The 19,705-nt window shown below is 34.6% G+C and overlaps 1 protein-coding gene across 3 annotated transcripts in view; it reads right to left on the bottom strand.

Moving 5' to 3' along the window:
• The window catches only part of CNTN6 (contactin 6), a 140,428-nt gene that overhangs the window by 76,426 nt on the left and 44,297 nt on the right, over positions 1 to 19,705 (bottom strand). The window contains exons 3-4 of one of the 3 annotated variants that reach the window (XM_035337525.1): positions 8,894 to 9,020; positions 735 to 859 (exon numbers count right to left, since the gene is read on the bottom strand). In XM_035337525.1, coding sequence (XP_035193416.1) covers positions 735 to 859; positions 8,894 to 9,020 — 252 coding nt within the window. Of the gene's footprint in view, positions 1 to 734; positions 911 to 8,893; positions 9,021 to 19,705 lie in introns of those variants that run through there. The other 2 variants (XM_035337524.1, XM_035337527.1) reach the window with 2 other exon arrangements.

The following is a 19,705-nucleotide window of genomic DNA, read 5'->3' as shown; positions in this document are numbered from 1 at the left end:
CCTCTCCTCTCCTCTCCTCTCCTCTCCTCTCCTCTCCTCTCCTCTTCTCTTTTCTCTTCTCAGGGCATCCACACAACTCAGTCACCATATACAAATATTGTGAAGAAGGTTCTGAAGTTGTGAAGAAGTGAAGTGGAGAGCAAACCTAAAATAAGTTTTAAACTGGTTCAAGACAGCAAATGGGCTTTATCCAATTGGCCTGAAATACAAAACACTTCAGAGCAATGGAAGCATCATTTTGCACTCTGTAAGGAAAGAGACTGTTTCTTGCTCTATTAATGTAAAAAAATGTCGGTGTGGTGATTGGGGGTAGAAAACTTTTATGACTCTGCTGGATGTCATTATGTTTTAGAAAATGGAAAGACTAACTTTTTGACATGTTCCTCCCCACAACTGTAACTACCTGCTATGCAACAAAGAAAACACTGTTTAAAAAGAAGAAACACCTTTATTAAGTGAAAATAATTACACTCATCCTTTACCTTTCAATTTTCTGAAAGTTATTCTTGTTCCTGAGGGCTAGCAATCTTCAGATGTCTGGTTATTTGATTAATATTTACTAGGAATGTTTTTTTTTAAGGAAAAAAAAAAAAAAAAAAAAAAAGAACTGCTGAACTGAGCCAAACCTTTTGAACAGAATCATCAATGGTGTTTTAATTATTCAGTATATTACTATTCATTTGCAGAATTAATCAGAAAATAATGCTCTAATAAATATGATCTTCCCAACTTACATGCAAATTGAAGCTTTGCCTTCCTGCTCAGAATTGTTCCAAATGAATTTGTGGCCAAACACTGGTATGTTCCCATATCCTGTTTTTTATGTGGGTTATTGATTGCCAAGCTGCCTCCAACCAACCTGTAGTGATAACTCATGGTAAGATCAATATCTGTGCCATTTTGCTTCCACCTTTGAGGGGAAAAAAATCAAATTATGCTTATAATTTACAGATCCTATTCATATTTATCTTAAATAGCGTGCTGTAACATACCTGTAACGATAAAATTGTAGTTAAATATCACAAAATTATATCATTTTTCACACAAGACTGCTTCTTATATCAATTTTGATGATATCAATAACTGTTCTTTGAAAAATCTTTACTGCCTTTATGCTAGTCACTAGTGTTCACCAAATGTCTAGAAAAAGTAATTATAACTTATTCATACAAACTAAGTTATCCATCCAAATGGGATTACAGCATATTTCTTGACTGAAGCTACCTTACTTTTTATAATATATATATCCAAATATGTTTTACAGTCCTTGCAAATGATGTCAGAAATTTAGTTACAGAAATGATGTGGCAATATAAATCAGGAAGGATTATACTTCAAAGGACAGAAGAAAGCAGGGAAAGAATTTTTGGTACAGCAAGTTTAAGCCTGATAGTATAATGATGAAAATGCTGCTTTTTTAAAGCACGATTTGTCTCTGTTAGTCTGTTAAGTGGAAAACAGATTGTATCTGCAGCATTACACAGCTATTTACAAAGGTCAGAATAAAGTTTATTTTTCAAAGAAAATAATTATCTGTTTTGATTAGGAAAATTTTTTGGCTTTACCATTAGTCACATAAGGATGGAATTTTCATTGCCCACATGAGGCCCAAAGGAAAAATGAAGGACCTCAGTCACTGACATCTACAAGCTTTGGGCATGTTTATGCTACAATTTACATTGCTAGCAATCCTAAAACTACATAACCAAGTATTTTTTTTTTCTCCTAATTTCATACCACCACCATCTCTTCAGCCTGCATAATTTCTGTTGACCTACATGAGCATGATGCTGACCCCTCCACAGGATGCAAAGACCACAGAAGAGTCCTCTAAAGAGGAGAATTGTCTCAAAAAAAGTGTATTTCTTCTTATGTGCAGAGATGAACTATAAACTTACTGACAGGGATGGAAGTGTAGCAGACCAGTTTGAACAGATAAAAACTTGAGGCAAACTTGCACCATAACTAGAGCATAACTACAGTCCTGGAAGACTGGACCTGGATATACAGCACAATGCTTTACTTCTGACATCCAGAGACATTTCTCTTACATGGTAAGACGGTGCAGGTAGTTATTCTTTCAGAAGGAGATTTTCAAATAGTGCTGTGAAATGCAATTCTGTGTTCCATGGGAAATCTTGACAAATTTGTACAGAGGAAACAAAGATCCTGACCTTTTAAGGGGGCGCTTGTTTTCAAGGATGAAAAATGACTGATTAAAATATGAAATCAATTGAATTCTGTGAACAAATTCTAGTAACATTAAAAAATTTATCTGGTTCGGCCAATCTCTGCCTTCTCTTTCATGAATGCATTAAGAAATTTAGAAGCAGCAGTAGACATCACAAACTCTTCCTACCCATTGCAGCTGATTTTTGACTCTTGTGCACCTCAGTTCTATTCCTTTGTTGTGTTTTCCTTTTGTTGGTCTAGGTTTTTGCTGTTTTGGTTTCTTTCACTTTTTTTTTTTTTTTTTTTTTTTTTTTTTCTCCCCAAGATAAGAAAAATCTTAGCCAGCACCCCTCAGTGAGCCTTTTCTATGAAGCAGTGGTCTGTGTCAGTGCCAGCATTTTGCCATATTTCTGAACTTACATACAGTGCATACTATCTAGACCTTTCAATTTTCTAATATAGGATATTCTGGTATTTAGTTTGCCATTTCTCTTTAATTTCAGAATCAATCACTGAAATAACTACTGTCATCATTACAAGGCTCCCAATTAAGCTCTATAATTGTTTTTCAAAACAAATGCAAAGTTGTTGGCTTAGTTGCTGCAAATGAATTCTTCACAGTATCCCCGTAATCATTCTAATCACCACGGTGCAATGATTATTAAACTGTGCATATAGATCAGGGGTTCATCTCCTGGTGTGGGCTTTTTCCTAATTAATATGTTTACATCACTAAAAGAATAGAATTAATGAATTCATGTGATAGACAATGATTTAATGACTTTGTGTGTTCTGCAGTATGCTGTCTAAAACAAAGAAATCTCTGAAGAGCTCCTTAAAGAAAAATTTAACATGTTAAGGCATGTATTGCCTACATATGTACTTGAAATTCTTCATGCAACCATTGATTCTGATGATGAATTCAATAGTTCCCAGTACCTGTGGCACTTCTCAAATTACATTAAAATGTCTAAATATTAAAAACAAAACAAAACAAAACAAAAACAAAAACAAAAAACAACATCAAAACCCCAAACTATATGTTTTATAAATTAATAGAGTAGTTTATCTTGTTCTTTTTGCTTTAAAATCCAACTTTTTCTATAGAACACCAGTCATAAAATATTCCTAATAAATTCCTCACTGCGTTAAAAGCTTTGGAAGTTTATACATGGGAACTCCACAATCCTATTGAGATTTAAAGATCTCTAGCAATAGGAGGTCTGTTTTCTTTTGTCCTCTCTTCTTAATATTTTCACTGCCAATTTATTCTGTTATACTTTGCCTATATATTTGAATGTAATGGTATAAAAACATTCTTCCAAGCCACTGGATTATGTTATATATTTGATACTGGACTTATTGGGTACTTACTTCGAGCAAACACTGCAGTCAAATCATTTCAGCTCCACTTATGTAAGAATAAATATGGTGATATCCTAATACTTATACTATTGTGATTTGCTATTCAAATCATCTCTGTCTCCAAGCAGAAAAGGAGGAATAGAATTTGTTAATGAACATGAATATGTGAGTAATGTGTATTTACAATGCATCTGCAATTTATGGAATCTGTCTTTTGGGTAACATCTTATAAAGCAATTGTGGAAAAAAAAAAATAATATAATGAACTTCTTTTGTGTTTTCAAACTGAAAAAATATTGACCTAGCTAAAAATGTTCAAAGAAGGCGAAAGCACACAACACTCATAAAAATGATGATATTAGAAATATTTGTAGAACACAAATATTCTTAAGATTTGTATGAGAAATGTCAATATGCTTAATTTCACATATATTGATTATCAAGCTGTATGCCCAGAGATATCTCTGGTGTTTAAACTTCCCTTGCTCTCTCTGAGTAGAATTTCTTCTAGGCCGTGATCCAGAAGCTAATAACCTACATACTGACACGTGTTCAAGTAAATGCAGCAGAGCTGAAGAGAGTCCTCAGCCTGGAATGCTGCTTCGTAGGAAAAACTGATGGGCACAAGACATCTAACTTGCAATCCAGTGTTTTACTACAAAAAAAACAGGTGAACACAGGGCTAATACTGAACTTCAGAGTATGAAATTTGTTTCAATTAAATAAATTTGGTTATCTGTGATCTCTGACATTTCGGTAGGAAAGAAAATCTTTTTTTTTGACGTAAGATTATGTTTTCTGAGAAATGAATAATTAACCAAGAAATTTGTAATCACATCTCTAAGGGTACTATACAATGTTATGGAATGGCCAAGTAGCTATAATTAAGTGAGTCCCATTTCTATGATTAATGAATCTGGAAAAGAGTAATGTTCCATAGAAACTCTTTAGAAAATGGAAGCCTTTTATTTCAGAAGATGTGACTATTTTGGAAATGAAATGTCAAGATGCATCAGTTTTAGCATTAAAAAAAAAAAATAAAAAAAAAAAAATGTAGGCATGTTGAAGAAATTAAGGAATTAGTAAGAGATTCCACTGGGACAACATGCAAATATTCAAATACAATATTTCATTAATCTGTTTTTCTTGCCTTTAAATAAAGATACATTTAGGACTAATAGAATTTCCTGCTGAAAGAGAAGTGCTTTCACCAGCTCTACATGTAAAATTCTGGAAGTGTGATGAAGTGTGCATGGCTGTGTCATGATTTTGTACCAAAGTCATCACAGCTGGAAGTTCTTACTTGCTTCCTTCCCTAATTTTGAACTACTTTTTGTATGATACAGAGGAGAGGAGTTTTTCCTTTCTCACAATATCCCAGTAAATGTAAGCCACTGGAAGGGAGAAAAGTTGCTTTCATCAAAATTAAACAAACAAATGAAATAAAATGAACAAAAACTTTGAGTGGTTTGAACCACCCCATAAATTTCATCTGATCATTCTGCATGGTTGTTTTGAGCAAATAATAAAAACTGATATCTAAATCAAATTTTTATTGAGGTGGAAATCCCTCTTTGATAGAGTAATCTCTATGGGGATTGTTAATTCAGATCCTTCAAATTATTATTTTAATGCTTAGTGGAGCACTACTTAAAAGAAGAAATATTTACCTAAGTCTGATTGACACCTGGGAGGCATAGCTCATTCTCTCCTTAAGAACAATGGAATGATCATTTCCAGCCTGACCATTTCAAGTAGAATTCTCTCAGGTACAAATAAGGGAGAGGCAAGCACAGACGGGGTTTTTGGAAATTAAGAAGTATCATCAAGAATATAACTTAATAAAGGAAAATCCCTCTACATGGGCTTAAAAGACTCTGCTTGTTGTTTTCCTTCACTTTTCCAACTAAAGAGAGTTTCTACCATAAGAAAGCAATGACCAAGATCCCTGGAGTATGAGGGTCTCAAGAGTCTTGACTTTGCATAGAGGCCTGGCAGATAATAGAAAGTTTTAAAACTATTGACTCTAAAAAAGACAACAGTGGTTGGAGGGATTTTTAGTTATACTTCATTTTTGAAGCAGAATCTGCAACGAGTCAAGGGGCAGCATTTTAGTGAACAAGTATACCATTCTTGGTATATTTTTTTTTCAAGGGTATGAATAAGATAAAAGTATTTTTGGAGTTATGGGGAATGACTCTAAAACTGTATACAATTTTTATAAACATATTTTATGACATTAGTAATTATTGTAAATGTTGTGCCTCTGGTCTCTTCACTTTTATTTGACTGTTACAGTTATGTTTAGTGGTACTTTGATTTGGATTAAATTTATATTCTTTATCTTATTTTACTTCATCTTTATAAGTTATGCTGGAATATTAAAATATTGTTCTATTATGAATAACACTTATGCTGTCCCTGGATTTCTTCATTTGTGGAATTGATTGTTCTCTGTAGATTTTGAGGGGGAAAAAACCTAAAACATTGATTTCAAACTTGCATGAAAGTGTTAGCTTACATGATTACACAGAATACTGAACCTAAGTTCAGAAAAAAAATGCCATGAATTAGAACTAACAGCTGAGACCAAATAAGACTGAATAAGAAATGTCAAAATACTGCAGAAAACACTTGCTTGACAAGCTCCAGGTGCCAGCATTTTTTTTTTTAACTATTTTTTTTTTCCCGGTATGGAGGAAGGCTAGCTGCATGAAACTATTAAACTGAATGATTTAGAATGACTTAATGGAAAGAAAATGTGGAACAGCGATATTCTCATGAATAGCATGTAGGAAGATAAATAAAATTTATTGCTTATAAATCAAATTTGAAAAGTTGTATTTACCACCACTATCACACAGTGAAAGAGTAGAAATAATGTACCTGATATTATATATAAAAAAAATTGACTGTAGAGAAGATGAGAAAGCAGATTATTTTGATGGTATTTAACAGGATATTTATCTAGATTTCCCAACATATGCACAGATTTTAGAGATATTTCTCTATCTTTATTTTTGTTTCCATTGTAATCAGATCTATGTTCTCTGTTACTTCCAGCAGAGGAAATCAGAGTCTCTCATTTTTTGTCACTTCATCAATATGCCTGTTTCAATCCTATACAGTTCTTGTATTGTGCTTGCCAGACGCATAGGATTTTGAAATCAAGTTGCAAAAGGTCACTACTACCTTTAATTAGTCTTTAAGAACAATATAATGGAGTACATAAAAAATAAGATTATTCAGGAAATGCTAAGCATTTTTCTTTAAATTAAAGGTTCTAATCAGCATATTTATTTATGCAAAAAGGTGCTAAATAACAAATTAGCTTGGGTATAACCTTATTCCTATTGTAGCGGTTCTGTAGTTATGAATCAAAGAAATGCATTGCTATAATTCTTGCAGTTCTTTTCCATCACTCAGCAAAGGATATTATTAAAATTTCATACTGCGCTTGATTTATCTAAAATTGTTGGAACTTTAAATATATGGGCTCGATTCTTATCTGATAAAACTGACTACTGAAATCAAAGAAATATGCTGAAGGCTTCCTGTTCCTTTCAAGTCATGGTGAAAAACTCCCAACTTGTAACACCAGCAGTGATGATATGATAACTTCTAATTAACCTAGATGGGTCAGGATAGATCCCCAGATGTTGATCTGGTCTTACTAGAGTAACTGAGGTGTTGCAAGATGTGCTTATAGGGCAAAGAAAAAGTGAATCTAGTTAATGGACAGTAAGAAAGCATAAGAAAGTGGAAGGGAATATAGGAATGCCTGATGGGAGGAGATTTCATCGCTCTCATGCCTAATGAAGTCTACTGTTACTACTCTTTGTGGAAGTGTGGAGTCCATGGGTGAAATACATGAATTAATAACTTTTACAGGTCATTGAGGAAGCTGCCTATATAACTGGTTATGAAACAGATGGATGACATGAAACCATGGATGTTCGTGTTAAAAACTGCGAGAATAAATGGGATGGGATTTGGATGAGGATTTCTACTCATATAAATAGAAGTTACATTGTGAAAAGAAGATAAAGCATTTCTCTATGGGCAGAATATTTGGAAAAATATTAATACATGAAGCACAAAAGCCAAGTTCATAATTAGCAGTGGTACTGTACAGAGGAATTGCGTGAGCAATTAAAAGCTACTGAAGAAATGTCTAAGTATTTGTTAGGACATTTTTTTATTTTTTTTTTTCATATCCTGAATGAATTACTTCTTGTTTTTCCACTTTCCTTTTCCCAGACCTTTCTTTTTTTGAAGAAAACACTACAGTCTTTTTTTTTTTTTTTTTTTTTTTTTTTTTTTTCCTAAATATACAGCTTTTCCTCTTATTAGACTCAGGTTTCCAAATCCTTGGTGCAACAAGCTGCATTTTAAAAGATGACTCCATAGGTATTCAATAAGCAAACATTCCTGTGTACCAAGGTTTTAAGTGAGCCTGCAGAGTGTTGTAAGCTAGTTATCAGAGTTGTGCCTTGCTGTTTCTTTAGATAAACACTATAAATATATACATGAAATCTTAGAATTAGAAATGGGCAAGGATGTTGCTCTTTTGCTTTCCTAGCATTTACAGATGTGCAGAAAGTTTTAGCAAATATAGATGCACAGCATCTCCATTTTTCCATTTTTCACAGCTCTTCTGTGGATTCAGAAGTAATTTTGTGGGTTTTAAAATACTATGGGGACAATTTTCAGTGATGTGCTTTCTTCTACTGTGTCAATTTTCTCAACTATAGACTAGCAAAAATATTTTTCCTTCATTCCTCAAATTTTCTATACTCTAGCTTTTAAATTTTCACTATTTTCTTCCTCTTCTCAGATTTCTAACAAGCAGGCTTCAAACGATGTGATGCCATACCTACGTAATTTAATGTATGGGGAGAGATTTCATTTTTGAAATAAAAACAATGAATGTGAACTTATTTCAGTTTTATGTGCAAGTGACCAGTACTATATGCAACCTCAGCTGCAGGATCTTCTTCTCATTACATCGCCTATTACATCTGGCCTGCAGGTTGTCAAAAGATTCTCATTCTCTCCTGGAAGTAACAAAGTTGGGGTCCTAGTTAGTACTGTACTCCCATCTCAGTAACTCTAAAACACTAGAGACAAGAGATTTTCCCCTGGGCTGCTGGCTGAATGTTTCTCGATGTGGGGAATCAATGAGGAAAAGAAACAAACCCAGCCCCAAAACCTAGAAGTGGAACCACACTTTCTGGCTACAGTCACTCTTGCCATGAGCACTTCCCACACGCTGAGGTACACATGACCTTCTGTGACTAAATAAAACTGTTAAAAGATTTACAGCCAGATGGGACTTTTCAAAAGTTGACTTCACCTGTAGTAAGGGAGTGGATATCCTTTAGCTGTACAGTTCAGTAGGATTTCTGGTTTCGCTGAGCCCATGGAATAAGTGATATCAAGTGGCTCTTGGATAAAAATAGGACCATGTAGAGTTTCTTCCCCTGAAAAAGAAGAACAATAATTTAAGATGTTAGGCATCTTTAGTGTGTCCTTACACATAGAAATGTCCTTTGGTGTCTTTTTCTTTTGGTCAGAAGTTAAGGTCTGCTTGTATATTCAGCACAGAGTCCACCTCCAGACATTTTACTATTAAGTAGGAAATATTTCAAACCCGAATGATAATAAAATCACATATCCCAGGTGTTGGTGATTTATTAAGCAAGTGACAGTGAAGACTAGCTTCTTTGCATGTCTCTTACAGAAATTATATTGCCATCTATTAAATCTCCCCCATCTACCTCATAATTGTGGTTTAGATTGTGACTGGAAGCAGGAAAGGACAGTGTTGTGGCTTTGTGTGTTTGGAGTTTGTACCTCCCTTATCACCTGGTGAAGTGGATGTGTCATCCTCATGTCACCCTTTGAAAGACAAACTGTTTGTCTTCTAAAAGTCTGGCAATGCAGATTTTTCCATATGGCCTGTGAGAGCAAATAGCATGAGGGATAGTGAGCACCTCCTGCTGACCAGCAAATAGCTTCTAGACCAAGAGGCACGTTGTGGCAGTATTCTGTTCCTGGGCTTTCCTTTCCTTTGCCAGTTGGCCTCTCTTTCTGGTGGTGGGTCCAGAAGGTCACATCACAAGCTAAGGAAATTGATCATTCCCTTCTTCTTCGGCCTTCAACCTCCTTTGGTTTAATATTGTTTTTGTATACTTTAGCTGGCTTGGTTTCAGGTATACATATATATATATATTCTCTATTTAAAGAGTGGTAGCATAAAATAAAGTTTGAAAATTCATCAAGTATTTTCACTAGAGCATTTTCCCCCCAGTGATGCACATGTCTAATTAGAGCTTGAAAACACAAGGGCACAACATACACGTGGGCTGGGGCAAGACCCATTTCTTTCCTCAGTCTCAGATGTTCTTGCAGAAAAAACTTCATGGAGATGAAATGATTTGTCATGGAATAGTAGTGACAGAACAAATAAATGCTCTCAGGGCTTTCAGTAAAGCTTAGCAACTTAGCAATTTAGCAACATACTCCATTTCTCACATATCGTGCACAAATTCAAGAGATCCAGCAAGTTTTCTGTATAGTGACACAGGTAGCTGGGAAGAAGAGACATGAACACAAAAATTAGTAGCTGTACAGTTGTGTTCTAGTAGCAACATAAATGTTGGCAGTAATAGTGTCTGATTTTATTCACCTATTTTATCTGCTCATCTGTAATGAGAGAAGGAAGGTACAGCACACTTCCTGAGGGTCACTATTTCACCCCACCTTCTGTCTTCATTTCAGACATGGATCACCAAGTGCAACCTTCTTGCTCAGTGGCTCTGTAACTCCTAGAGGATTTTCTCAGCTGCTGCAAATAGGTCTTGTTCAGCTGACACCAGCAGAGTGTCTTCCTTCATCCCTAAAGAGAATCAGCCATCCTGATGCATTAACTCAGCTTGTGCCCCTAGGCAGTTCCCCCCGCTTCAACCAAGCCAGGTCAGCTCCAGCCACTGGCATAGCATCGACCCAAGGCCTTCTTCAGGGCCATAAGTGACTGCACACAATGCACTTCAAAACTCAGATCCTTTGTATCGGCTGTCAGCTGTATGCATATTTATGTGCTTTTGTACTTTTCAGCCACTTCAATCTACTTGCTCAAAATCTGAAAAAAGGCTAGGTCAGCACAGTTGTCTGCTCCCATCTTTTTGTGACACTTGTGTTTCTGAGAGTACGAATTCTGGAACTGTATGAATAATTTGACTCATCTGAAGCCATAAGAATATAGTATTTTATTTTAAAAACTTTATTTTTAAAAAAATATTCATTTTATTTCTGAAATATTTTCAACTAAACCTAAAAAATTCTGAACCCCATCTTTCTTTGAGTAAAATTGTTTTCTACTGATGAAAGTAGTCAAACTTTTCTACTGTGCTGGATCTAAAGCAAAAGACATCTGGCAAAACTTTAGAGATAGATGATCAAATAAAAATATTTTATACTTAGTTTTTTTTTGACCAGAAGCCTTATTAAAGATGGCACCTTATAACCGTAATGTTTTGTGTATATCTTAATGGAGATGTCTACTCCTACATGTCTGTTACCCAGCTCACACTGCGTATCATTCAGAAACTCAGAAAGTCAGCCCAGTTGTGTGATTTCATGAGCGATACCTGTGAGAAATAGCCTTCAAGAGAATTGGAGTAAAATTCAAAGTAGCAGTCCAAAAAGATTGATTTGTTTTATACCACAATAGCTGTTTGGATAGACACATCACATTTTAAGAATATCTTGTGTTGTAGAGGAAATAACGTGGGCATACTAGAAATAGAAAATATATCCTTTCAGTTTAGGATATAAAGTCAGGCTAGTAAAACAGCTGAGATGAGCTAGTGGCTTGAAGGTACAATATTAAACCTGGCTGAATATTATATGTGATGTTATAAGTGACATAACAGAGCATAAAATACAGTAAATCACATAAAAATTATCAATTTCCATAACTTTTTCATTCTGCTGAACTTTACAGGCTATATGCAAACTTAGAGTAGGTAGCAAATATTTCCTGACTTATCCATAACTACTGCAGACAGGTGAAAATCTCAGAGAATTTGAAGGAAACCCAATAAAAGAAGCTGTAACTCAACTATATTCAAGACTTGATATTGCCTTAACTGTTTGCTTTTGGTGGGTTTACTGAAATACCTAAAGATAAGCATGCATTTCAGTTCTTAGCTCAATCTAGAGTTTAAATTCATAATTGTTTTACTCTTTACATTCTTGTTCTGCCAAGGGTCCTTAGTGATGGGTTACCTATGAAAATCCCTATTTTAGCTGATAGCTATTTTGATAAATCTGGAATTAAATTACCATTATGAGTACTAAGTGGAATTTAGGGTCATTTGACACTTGTGGAATTTTGAAAGTCTTAATTCTTGTATCCTTTCAGTATCCTTAGTACAGAACATTGTGGAATAAGGACACAGTTGTTTACATGTATCCTAACAGCTCCTCTGTGGTAGATATGTTGCATCCACTATCACAAAAATATTGTCCATGACTTTTAGTAAAGGGGGCGTCATGCTATCACTTTGTTTTTTCTTTAATATCCTTTTCTTGCTGCCTGATCTGCAACAGAGAATACCATCGTGTTTGTGAGAAATGATGTGCACTTTACAGCCAATGATATACTTTGAGTCCATCTCTTATTTATATGAAAGGTCAGACTGGTCATTTCTAATTTCCTGATGCATCCTTTTGCATTTGGTGTAAAGAAAGGCCATATATTTCTCCCTCATTCTCCAGATTCATAACAAGTCACCATGATTTATCCAGAGATATGTATGACAAATAAATCTTAGTACGCTTTGCTTTTGTTAAGAACTAAATAATTCATAATTTTTTTTTAAATCAATTGGAATATGAATATTTGATTAAATGTACCATTTCCATACGTAAAACTTGTGTGTGTGTCCTCAGCATGGTGCTTGAAGGCAAATATAAACTCTTATTATGAAATGTATTTCTTTATGATATCCAATCAGTTTGATCTCCATAAAGACCATAATTATGCCAGTCTGAATTCAAATCTAAAGTATGAAAATGAAACAACATTCCTTTATTCATTATGTGATATTGTCTTTGGCCAATATGGGGATTAACACAGCCAGCAGAAGAGGAGGAAGCCCATTTTTTTCATAATTATGTATCAACAGAGGATATCATAGTGCTTTCCTTTCATTGCTTTATGGGCAGTGTTTAGTTATACTGGGCTACGATAGATACATCAAATGTAATCAAAGAATTCTGGGTCAATCACAGTGAGTATTAAAGTGCTTATGCACTGTCTCACCCAGACATGGAGAATGGAATACACATCCAGAGCCCACACTTAATCAACTTAATTTTACCCAAATTGTATTCACTGTTCTTTCCTACTCTTTGACACTGACTCCACTGAAAATACCAGGCAATCCAGCCAGAGTGCAGGTCAGGCAGGCAGTGTCCCACTCTGTAGGATACAAAGATTGGTAGACCAATGTTGCAAGCCACTGAAGTGGACAATTATTATTATTATTATTATTATTATTATTTCACCAAGCTTTTACTTAGTGAAACTGAAAATGTCCCAGAAGACATTATGCTGCATTTGTAAAATAAATAATAAAGACCATGTTGGATTTTTTTTTCCTTTTGTTTGAATCAGCTCCATGTAGACAAACTCAAGAGTATTTATTGTTTAAGGACCAGAAACATCCATTTCTGTTGGTCTTAGACCTACAAAGTATTCAGCATTTTCAATTCCTGTGATCATTTCAGTTGCCATGATGCTCTGTGGAGCTAATCAGAGATTAGGAGTCCTTTGTGCTCAGTTCTGTAGAAGAGACAGACAGAAGAATCCCAAGAAAGTGATGGACCAGACTTTCCTCACTTGGAGTCATGCAATAGGCACAAAGGGGTTTGCTGCTGCCTAGGCAGATATATATCTGGCATATTAGTGTGTTCTTTCATAAGAAAAAAGAGATGAGAATAATGATAAAATCTGCACTCTAAAAAGATTCTAAATGCAAAACTGCTATAATTCACATAAGCAAACCAGATAAGGATAAATTTATCCAGGCTATTAAGTTCCAGGAAGGCTGTAAATTCCAGGGGTAGTGAGTTTCTAATGAATCTTTCTTAATGTGCCTTAGATAGAGCCTCATATCTGATCCAAAACATTAATATGACTTTATGGGCCAAAGCTGACACCTGATTAAGAGGCCTCTTTTAAATCAGCTTCATAGTAAAACACCTGTCAGTTCTAGCAAAAAGGATGGGGCAGGTGAGTTAGAGACTTCCTCCTTGTAGTGACAGCATAAGTAGAAAAAAATATGAAAAATACAAATGACTTCAAAATCCATCTAGTTTTCTTCACAACTTAAGAAGCCAGTAAATTTTAATTTGAAGAGGGGGGAATTTATAGAGCCCACAGATTTTTAAATCTGATTGAGTCTTTCTCTGCAAATAACAGTGGGGCTTTTGATTGAATCTTGACAGAAGCTGAATGGAATGATTACTTTCCTCATCCAAAGTCTGGACCAGCTAGCTCAAGGACTTTAAGGAGCACAACTGGTGCAGAATGAGAGGTAATGGATGCAATGCTGTTTGCTAGCAGGAAAGTATGAACTTAGAGTAACACACATTAGGGCGATGAATAAGATATTAACAGTGAAAGAGAAGATGGGAAAAGAAGTGAGAAAGAGAAAAAGTCCATGAAAGCATTCTGGAAAAAGGAAAAAAGCCTGTCAGTATTATCAGCAATGGGAGGCAGGCATTCCTCCTCACCCTCTCATTCAGTTCTTAATCAGAGAGTGAACCAGGAGACTTACATACAGAGAAAGGGGATTAGAAGAGATGATATACGTTTGAGCAGGCAGAAGCAACCTAAAACCTTTAGGATTTTCCCAAAGGGCCTTCAACTTTCATGTGTTTTCTCCCTTCAGACACTGATGTACAGAGCTCTAGAGACACTGGGCTCCTTTCAAGTTTCATCTTCTATTGAAAAAGTCAAATTGGGAGTAGTGGCGAAATTCCACATTGTCTCTGTCATCAGACACCCAAACCAGAAAGACACTTAGCTGTCTCTGATGTGGTGAGAAAGGTAGGCATCGGGGTGGCACACAGGGTGAAGTCCTGACCCTACTGAAGTCTGAAAAACTCTTGGTAATGAATTGAAGCTTGGTGCTTAAGCCTAGATGTTATATACGAAGCTGTCTATAAAATGACAGTCAACAGTGCAAGGCAGCCCTTTCATCTGGGATACAGCCTCAATAGGCTAGTGGTACATTCAAAAAATAGGGAGTGTAAGCAGGTGAAATGGGACACACAGCCTGGGCAAACGGCAGAGAAAAGTTAAATAATTTCAAGAAGAAGAATTCTGTATCCTCTTAACTTTATTCTTTGAAAAAAAAATATTCCAATATTCCAATATATTTCCTTCTATTTAAAGTCTGTATGGTGGTATAGGTAGGGTGATCAGAGGTTACTCAGGCTATATACTGTACATTTTCCTGAGGTATTTCGAGGTACTAAAAACAAAGAATAAATGTGTAAAATATGGCATTAGTTACAACTATACCTGGATGTCAAGATTGAACCTTATACGTAAAATTAGGTGTAATATTTCACAGCTAATAACTATTATACAAAAATGATCATATTCTTGAATGATGAACATTTTTCAATTAAATATGCATATTGAAAAAACTTCTTGTTACAATGTGATACTTCAAACATATTTTACTCTTTATAATAGTAAATATTTTTTCTATTATAATAACAAGTATTACTCCAACTCCTTAAGCTAACTTTCTGTGGATATAATTGGGTGTAAGTGAATTTACTATACATCTGTATTATTGTCTAACAGATACACACATTCTAATTTTAAAATAATTAATGATAGATTTCTAAATGCCAACATTTGATGTCTCTCATGATACCATATTTAATATTATAATCAAACTCTAACCTTGGATTTATAGCATATTAATGTCATTCAATACAAAACCAAAATATTCCCAAAGGACTCCCGTCCCAAAGTTCAAGCTAGTGTCAGAAAATTGCTCACCACTTGTGCACACTGGATAGCATTCAATGGAGCTTCACTAATTTACACATTTGGCTAAAGATGAACATGGATTTACAAACAATTTATTGTGAAGTTATGTGTAAAAATGCCATGCCTTGAATAGGTATAGGGGCTATAAATACACCAATGTGTGAACTATATTAATAATGTGATATTTTATTTAAAAAAAATATATGTAGGTAACAATGTTAGAATCGCTAACTGTGCATGACTTCATGGGCTTTATGGAAAGATTTTCTGAAGGCTATTGTGCTATTGTGCAAGATATAGACAAGATAAAGGAAGCCTTTTCATTTGTGCAGGTGATTTGTTTTATGTCACGAACTTGGCCATGTCCTTCAGATTCAGAACTATTGTGGAACAGACATCTAATTACAGAGAAAAATATCCACAGTGAAGTTAGAGGGATGTGTCTTTATGATGTATAGTAATCTTGACGTGCACTCTTCTCAATGAAATTTCATTAGTTTTTGTGTTACTAGGCAAAATGAATAAATAATAATGAACCTTTTCCAATCTACTGCACAAGCATTTTGTTCACTGTAATTTCAGTTATAAGTGAGGCCTAGATTTGATGACAGATACTGTTTGCTGCATTGTACTTCTGTAATATTAATTTGGCACTGTTGCCAAACTGACTGAAGGCTTAATTCAATAATTTACAATACAGGAAAAGATAACAGCTATATCATTTAATATCCTGCCAGTTAAATAAATTCAGCACTTTGTTCTTCTGTAACTTTTTGTATGTGTGTGTGTGTAAATTGTAACTGTGCTTTACTGTCTTAAGGGGACGGTGATTAATGAAGCTCAGATCATTTTTACCACTGCTGGTGTTGGTCAGCTCTGTTTTTTTATGTGGTGACTCCAAAACTCAATCAGCAACTTTTAATAGATGCACAGTAGAAACAGGGACAAAGTGAAGTAGTAACTTGGAAGAGTACATAACGACTTGGCAAGCTACAGAGTTCTTATACTTAAAATGGGGAAATAAATTAAAAAAAAAGTTTTGTGAAAAATTCTTCCAACATTTAAGCCCTATTTCAGACTCATTTCAGTCTTTTCATTAAGCATCTTGCCTTACATCCCTATGCTCCCATTCAGTGACTCTGGAGACAGATAGAGACAAAAAGAAATTGTTCCACCACCTTCTTAATGTAGATCTTCATAGAAGAAATCACCCTGAAATCTCTTTCCTCTCTTTTTTTTTTTTTTTTTTTTTTTTTTTTTTTTTTTTTTCTATGTTAGGATAAACTACTATGAGTGGTTTCAAGGACTTAGGATAAAATGCTTTATTACCCTGCTTACTGCCCCCTCCACATTCTTGTCTAGCCTGAAATTTCTGGGAGAACCGAGCCTTTAAACCTCCAAGAACATTTACACAAATCTTTTGTGGCATCCCTCTTCCCACCTGATGGCAGAAAACTTGAGTAATCTGTTGGAAAAATACAAAGCAAGTACAACTGAATTTATAAGGATTTTTTTTTTTTTTTTTTTTTTTTTTTTTTTTTTTTTCCCAGCAAGACTGTAATTTCAGTATAGAAAATATTCAGCATCTTGATGGGTGTTAAGTTTGGCTAACATTTTTATAGCTGGCAGTAGATATATTTTCATGCCTCATCAAGTTTCTTCTTTTCCCTATTTGGAGAGTCAACATATGAGCCAAAGTGCTCTGAAGTCAGTGAAAGCCTTTCATAAACTTCAGTGAGCATTGGATCAACCCCTAATGAACAGAATATAAGCAACAGAATCACCATTTGTTCTTAGTCTTCTAAATTACATACATTTATTCATACTTATTTGCATATGTAGATGTTTAGTACATATACATCCTTAAAAGAAAATACATGCACACACATCTACGCTGTAGGGAAAGAGAGAAGAGAACACTTATGAACATCTTTTTGCTCTTCTATTCATATTGGCTGTATAATGTATAGTAAATGATAATTGGTTTACTAAATACTTTGGTGCTCAAAAACTGTACCAATTCTATGTACAATAGCTATTGGATATCAATGACAGCTGCATTATTTTCAGGCAGATACTTAGTAGCAAATTCCAGCCTTATTGCAATGAAAAAGAAATGATGAAAAGGGCTAGTTTGCAAATAGTTTGAATGTACTAAAGCAAACAACAATTCCTCTTTTGTTTCCAGAGGGCACGCTTTGTAATTCCCATTTATGTTTGATAGGAAACATGTTGTAATGTAAAGTAGTATTTTTTTTTCATTATTATGAGTCCCAGACCTTGTAGAAAACTTGATACAATCACCATTATAGGGGTCTTAAATTGCAGGTGGATGTTTAAGCTGTGTGTACATGCTATTTAAATTTTGCTTATTTACTTTGAATGAGTGGAATGAAATTGCTGCTTCATAGATGTTAGCTTTTCCCACTAAGGCTTAAATAACAGGCATGAATAAAGCAGAAACTAGCTGTAATAACTTGACATAAGAAATGATTTTACATGTAGATAGAAAGATTTATCTTCCGGAATAATACTTAAAAATAATAGAGATCATGAAGATAATAAATGAAAATCTTGTTGAGAGAGTTTATTTTTGTAGCCCAAATTACCACCATGGCAAAAGTCTTTAGGACATAGGAAGATTTGATAATGAAATCCCAGACTGCCACACCTTCTTGTTCACAGATGATTGATAATTTGGGAGTAAAATCCCGGGAAAAAATCATCTTAAGCAATTAAGATAATGTCAGGCCAGACAAGATTAAAAAGATCTTTATTTTCTTACATATAATTGAAGAGGAATGCAAGAGATATTTATAACATTTTTAAACTGAAGGAAGATCCTGATTTAAATTAGATTAATCAAACAGGGTATTATTCTCATATATATTGGGTTGACTGACTGATTTTCATATGCTTGTTGTCACAGTATTGACACTCCTTTAGTAGATTGAAACTAAATTTGGAACTTAAAATTAAACTTAGAAAATGGTCTAAATACCTGGCCAAATATCAGGTACTGTCTATTGCAAAATTGATTATTAGCCAGTCAAGAAACTCAGGGGTCAAGCAGAAATATCTCCTTGCTTTCCTTCCTAGTCCTTTGTATTTCCATGAACACTTCTGCGCTCTGAGGGGATTTTGCTTTCTGTCCACTATTCTGAACAGAAAAAAATCATTCAATTTCTGCTCTGCTTTGGGCTTTGTATGTAGTGTAAAAGTAAAGGAGTATGCAACATGGTATTCCAGCTATATATCATCTCTGCTCTTTCACTCTTCTTTAGGTGTCTGCTTCTCTCTGACCACCATGCAATAGGTTGGATGCACCTTTGATATGAGCCCGTATGACTGTTTTGATTATATGTATTTTCTTTTGTATTTGCACATCTGGCTCACCTTTAGAATTTTTTTATGTTACTATTATTGGTTTGGCATTCTGCAAAACAAAACAAAACAAAACAAAAACTGAGTATCATTAGCAGCAGAAGGTAAATAGTGGTGTAAAAAATCTGTACCTCAGAAAAAAATCTTGTTGGGATTTCATGGAACATACCTGCACTGTTAGACACATACTGGATTTTGAACACCTGCTGAAAAAAAGTGAAGTGCAATAGTTGCCCACAAAAGGGTATCATAACCTTCTATTGTGGAAAATATTGGACAACCTAAAAATAATTTACACTGTATATTTTGCTATTGTGTCAAGTACTGAAAGCTCTCAGGCACTTTTACAATAAATAGAATTAATGGAGATAAATGAAACTGAACTCTGTTAAATATCATCAACAAAGTTCTGCTTTATTACTGGCAATTAAACAGTAAAAGTCAAAACACGAGCTATCATTATCACTCATTGATTAAAAACCAGTTAGAACATTGCATTTCAAACTAACCTACCGCTTTGCTCGTTATGCATTTCAGCATGAACAACAGCACAATATTTCAGAAATAATTAGGAACACAGCATAAGCGATCAGTGCTAATGTTCTTGAATAAAATTGCCAAAGCAAATGATTATAGATCAGCCAAAAAACACTATTTGAAGCCGTCATCTTTTGTGACTATTTAATATCTTCATGATGATCT

The sequence above is a fragment of the Oxyura jamaicensis genome, chromosome 12, assembly GCF_011077185.1.
Source record: "Oxyura jamaicensis isolate SHBP4307 breed ruddy duck chromosome 12, BPBGC_Ojam_1.0, whole genome shotgun sequence".
Taxonomy (NCBI): Eukaryota; Metazoa; Chordata; class Aves; order Anseriformes; family Anatidae; genus Oxyura; species Oxyura jamaicensis.
Note: the sequence above shows the minus strand (reverse complement) of the source record. Positions and strands in the feature narration are given on the sequence as shown.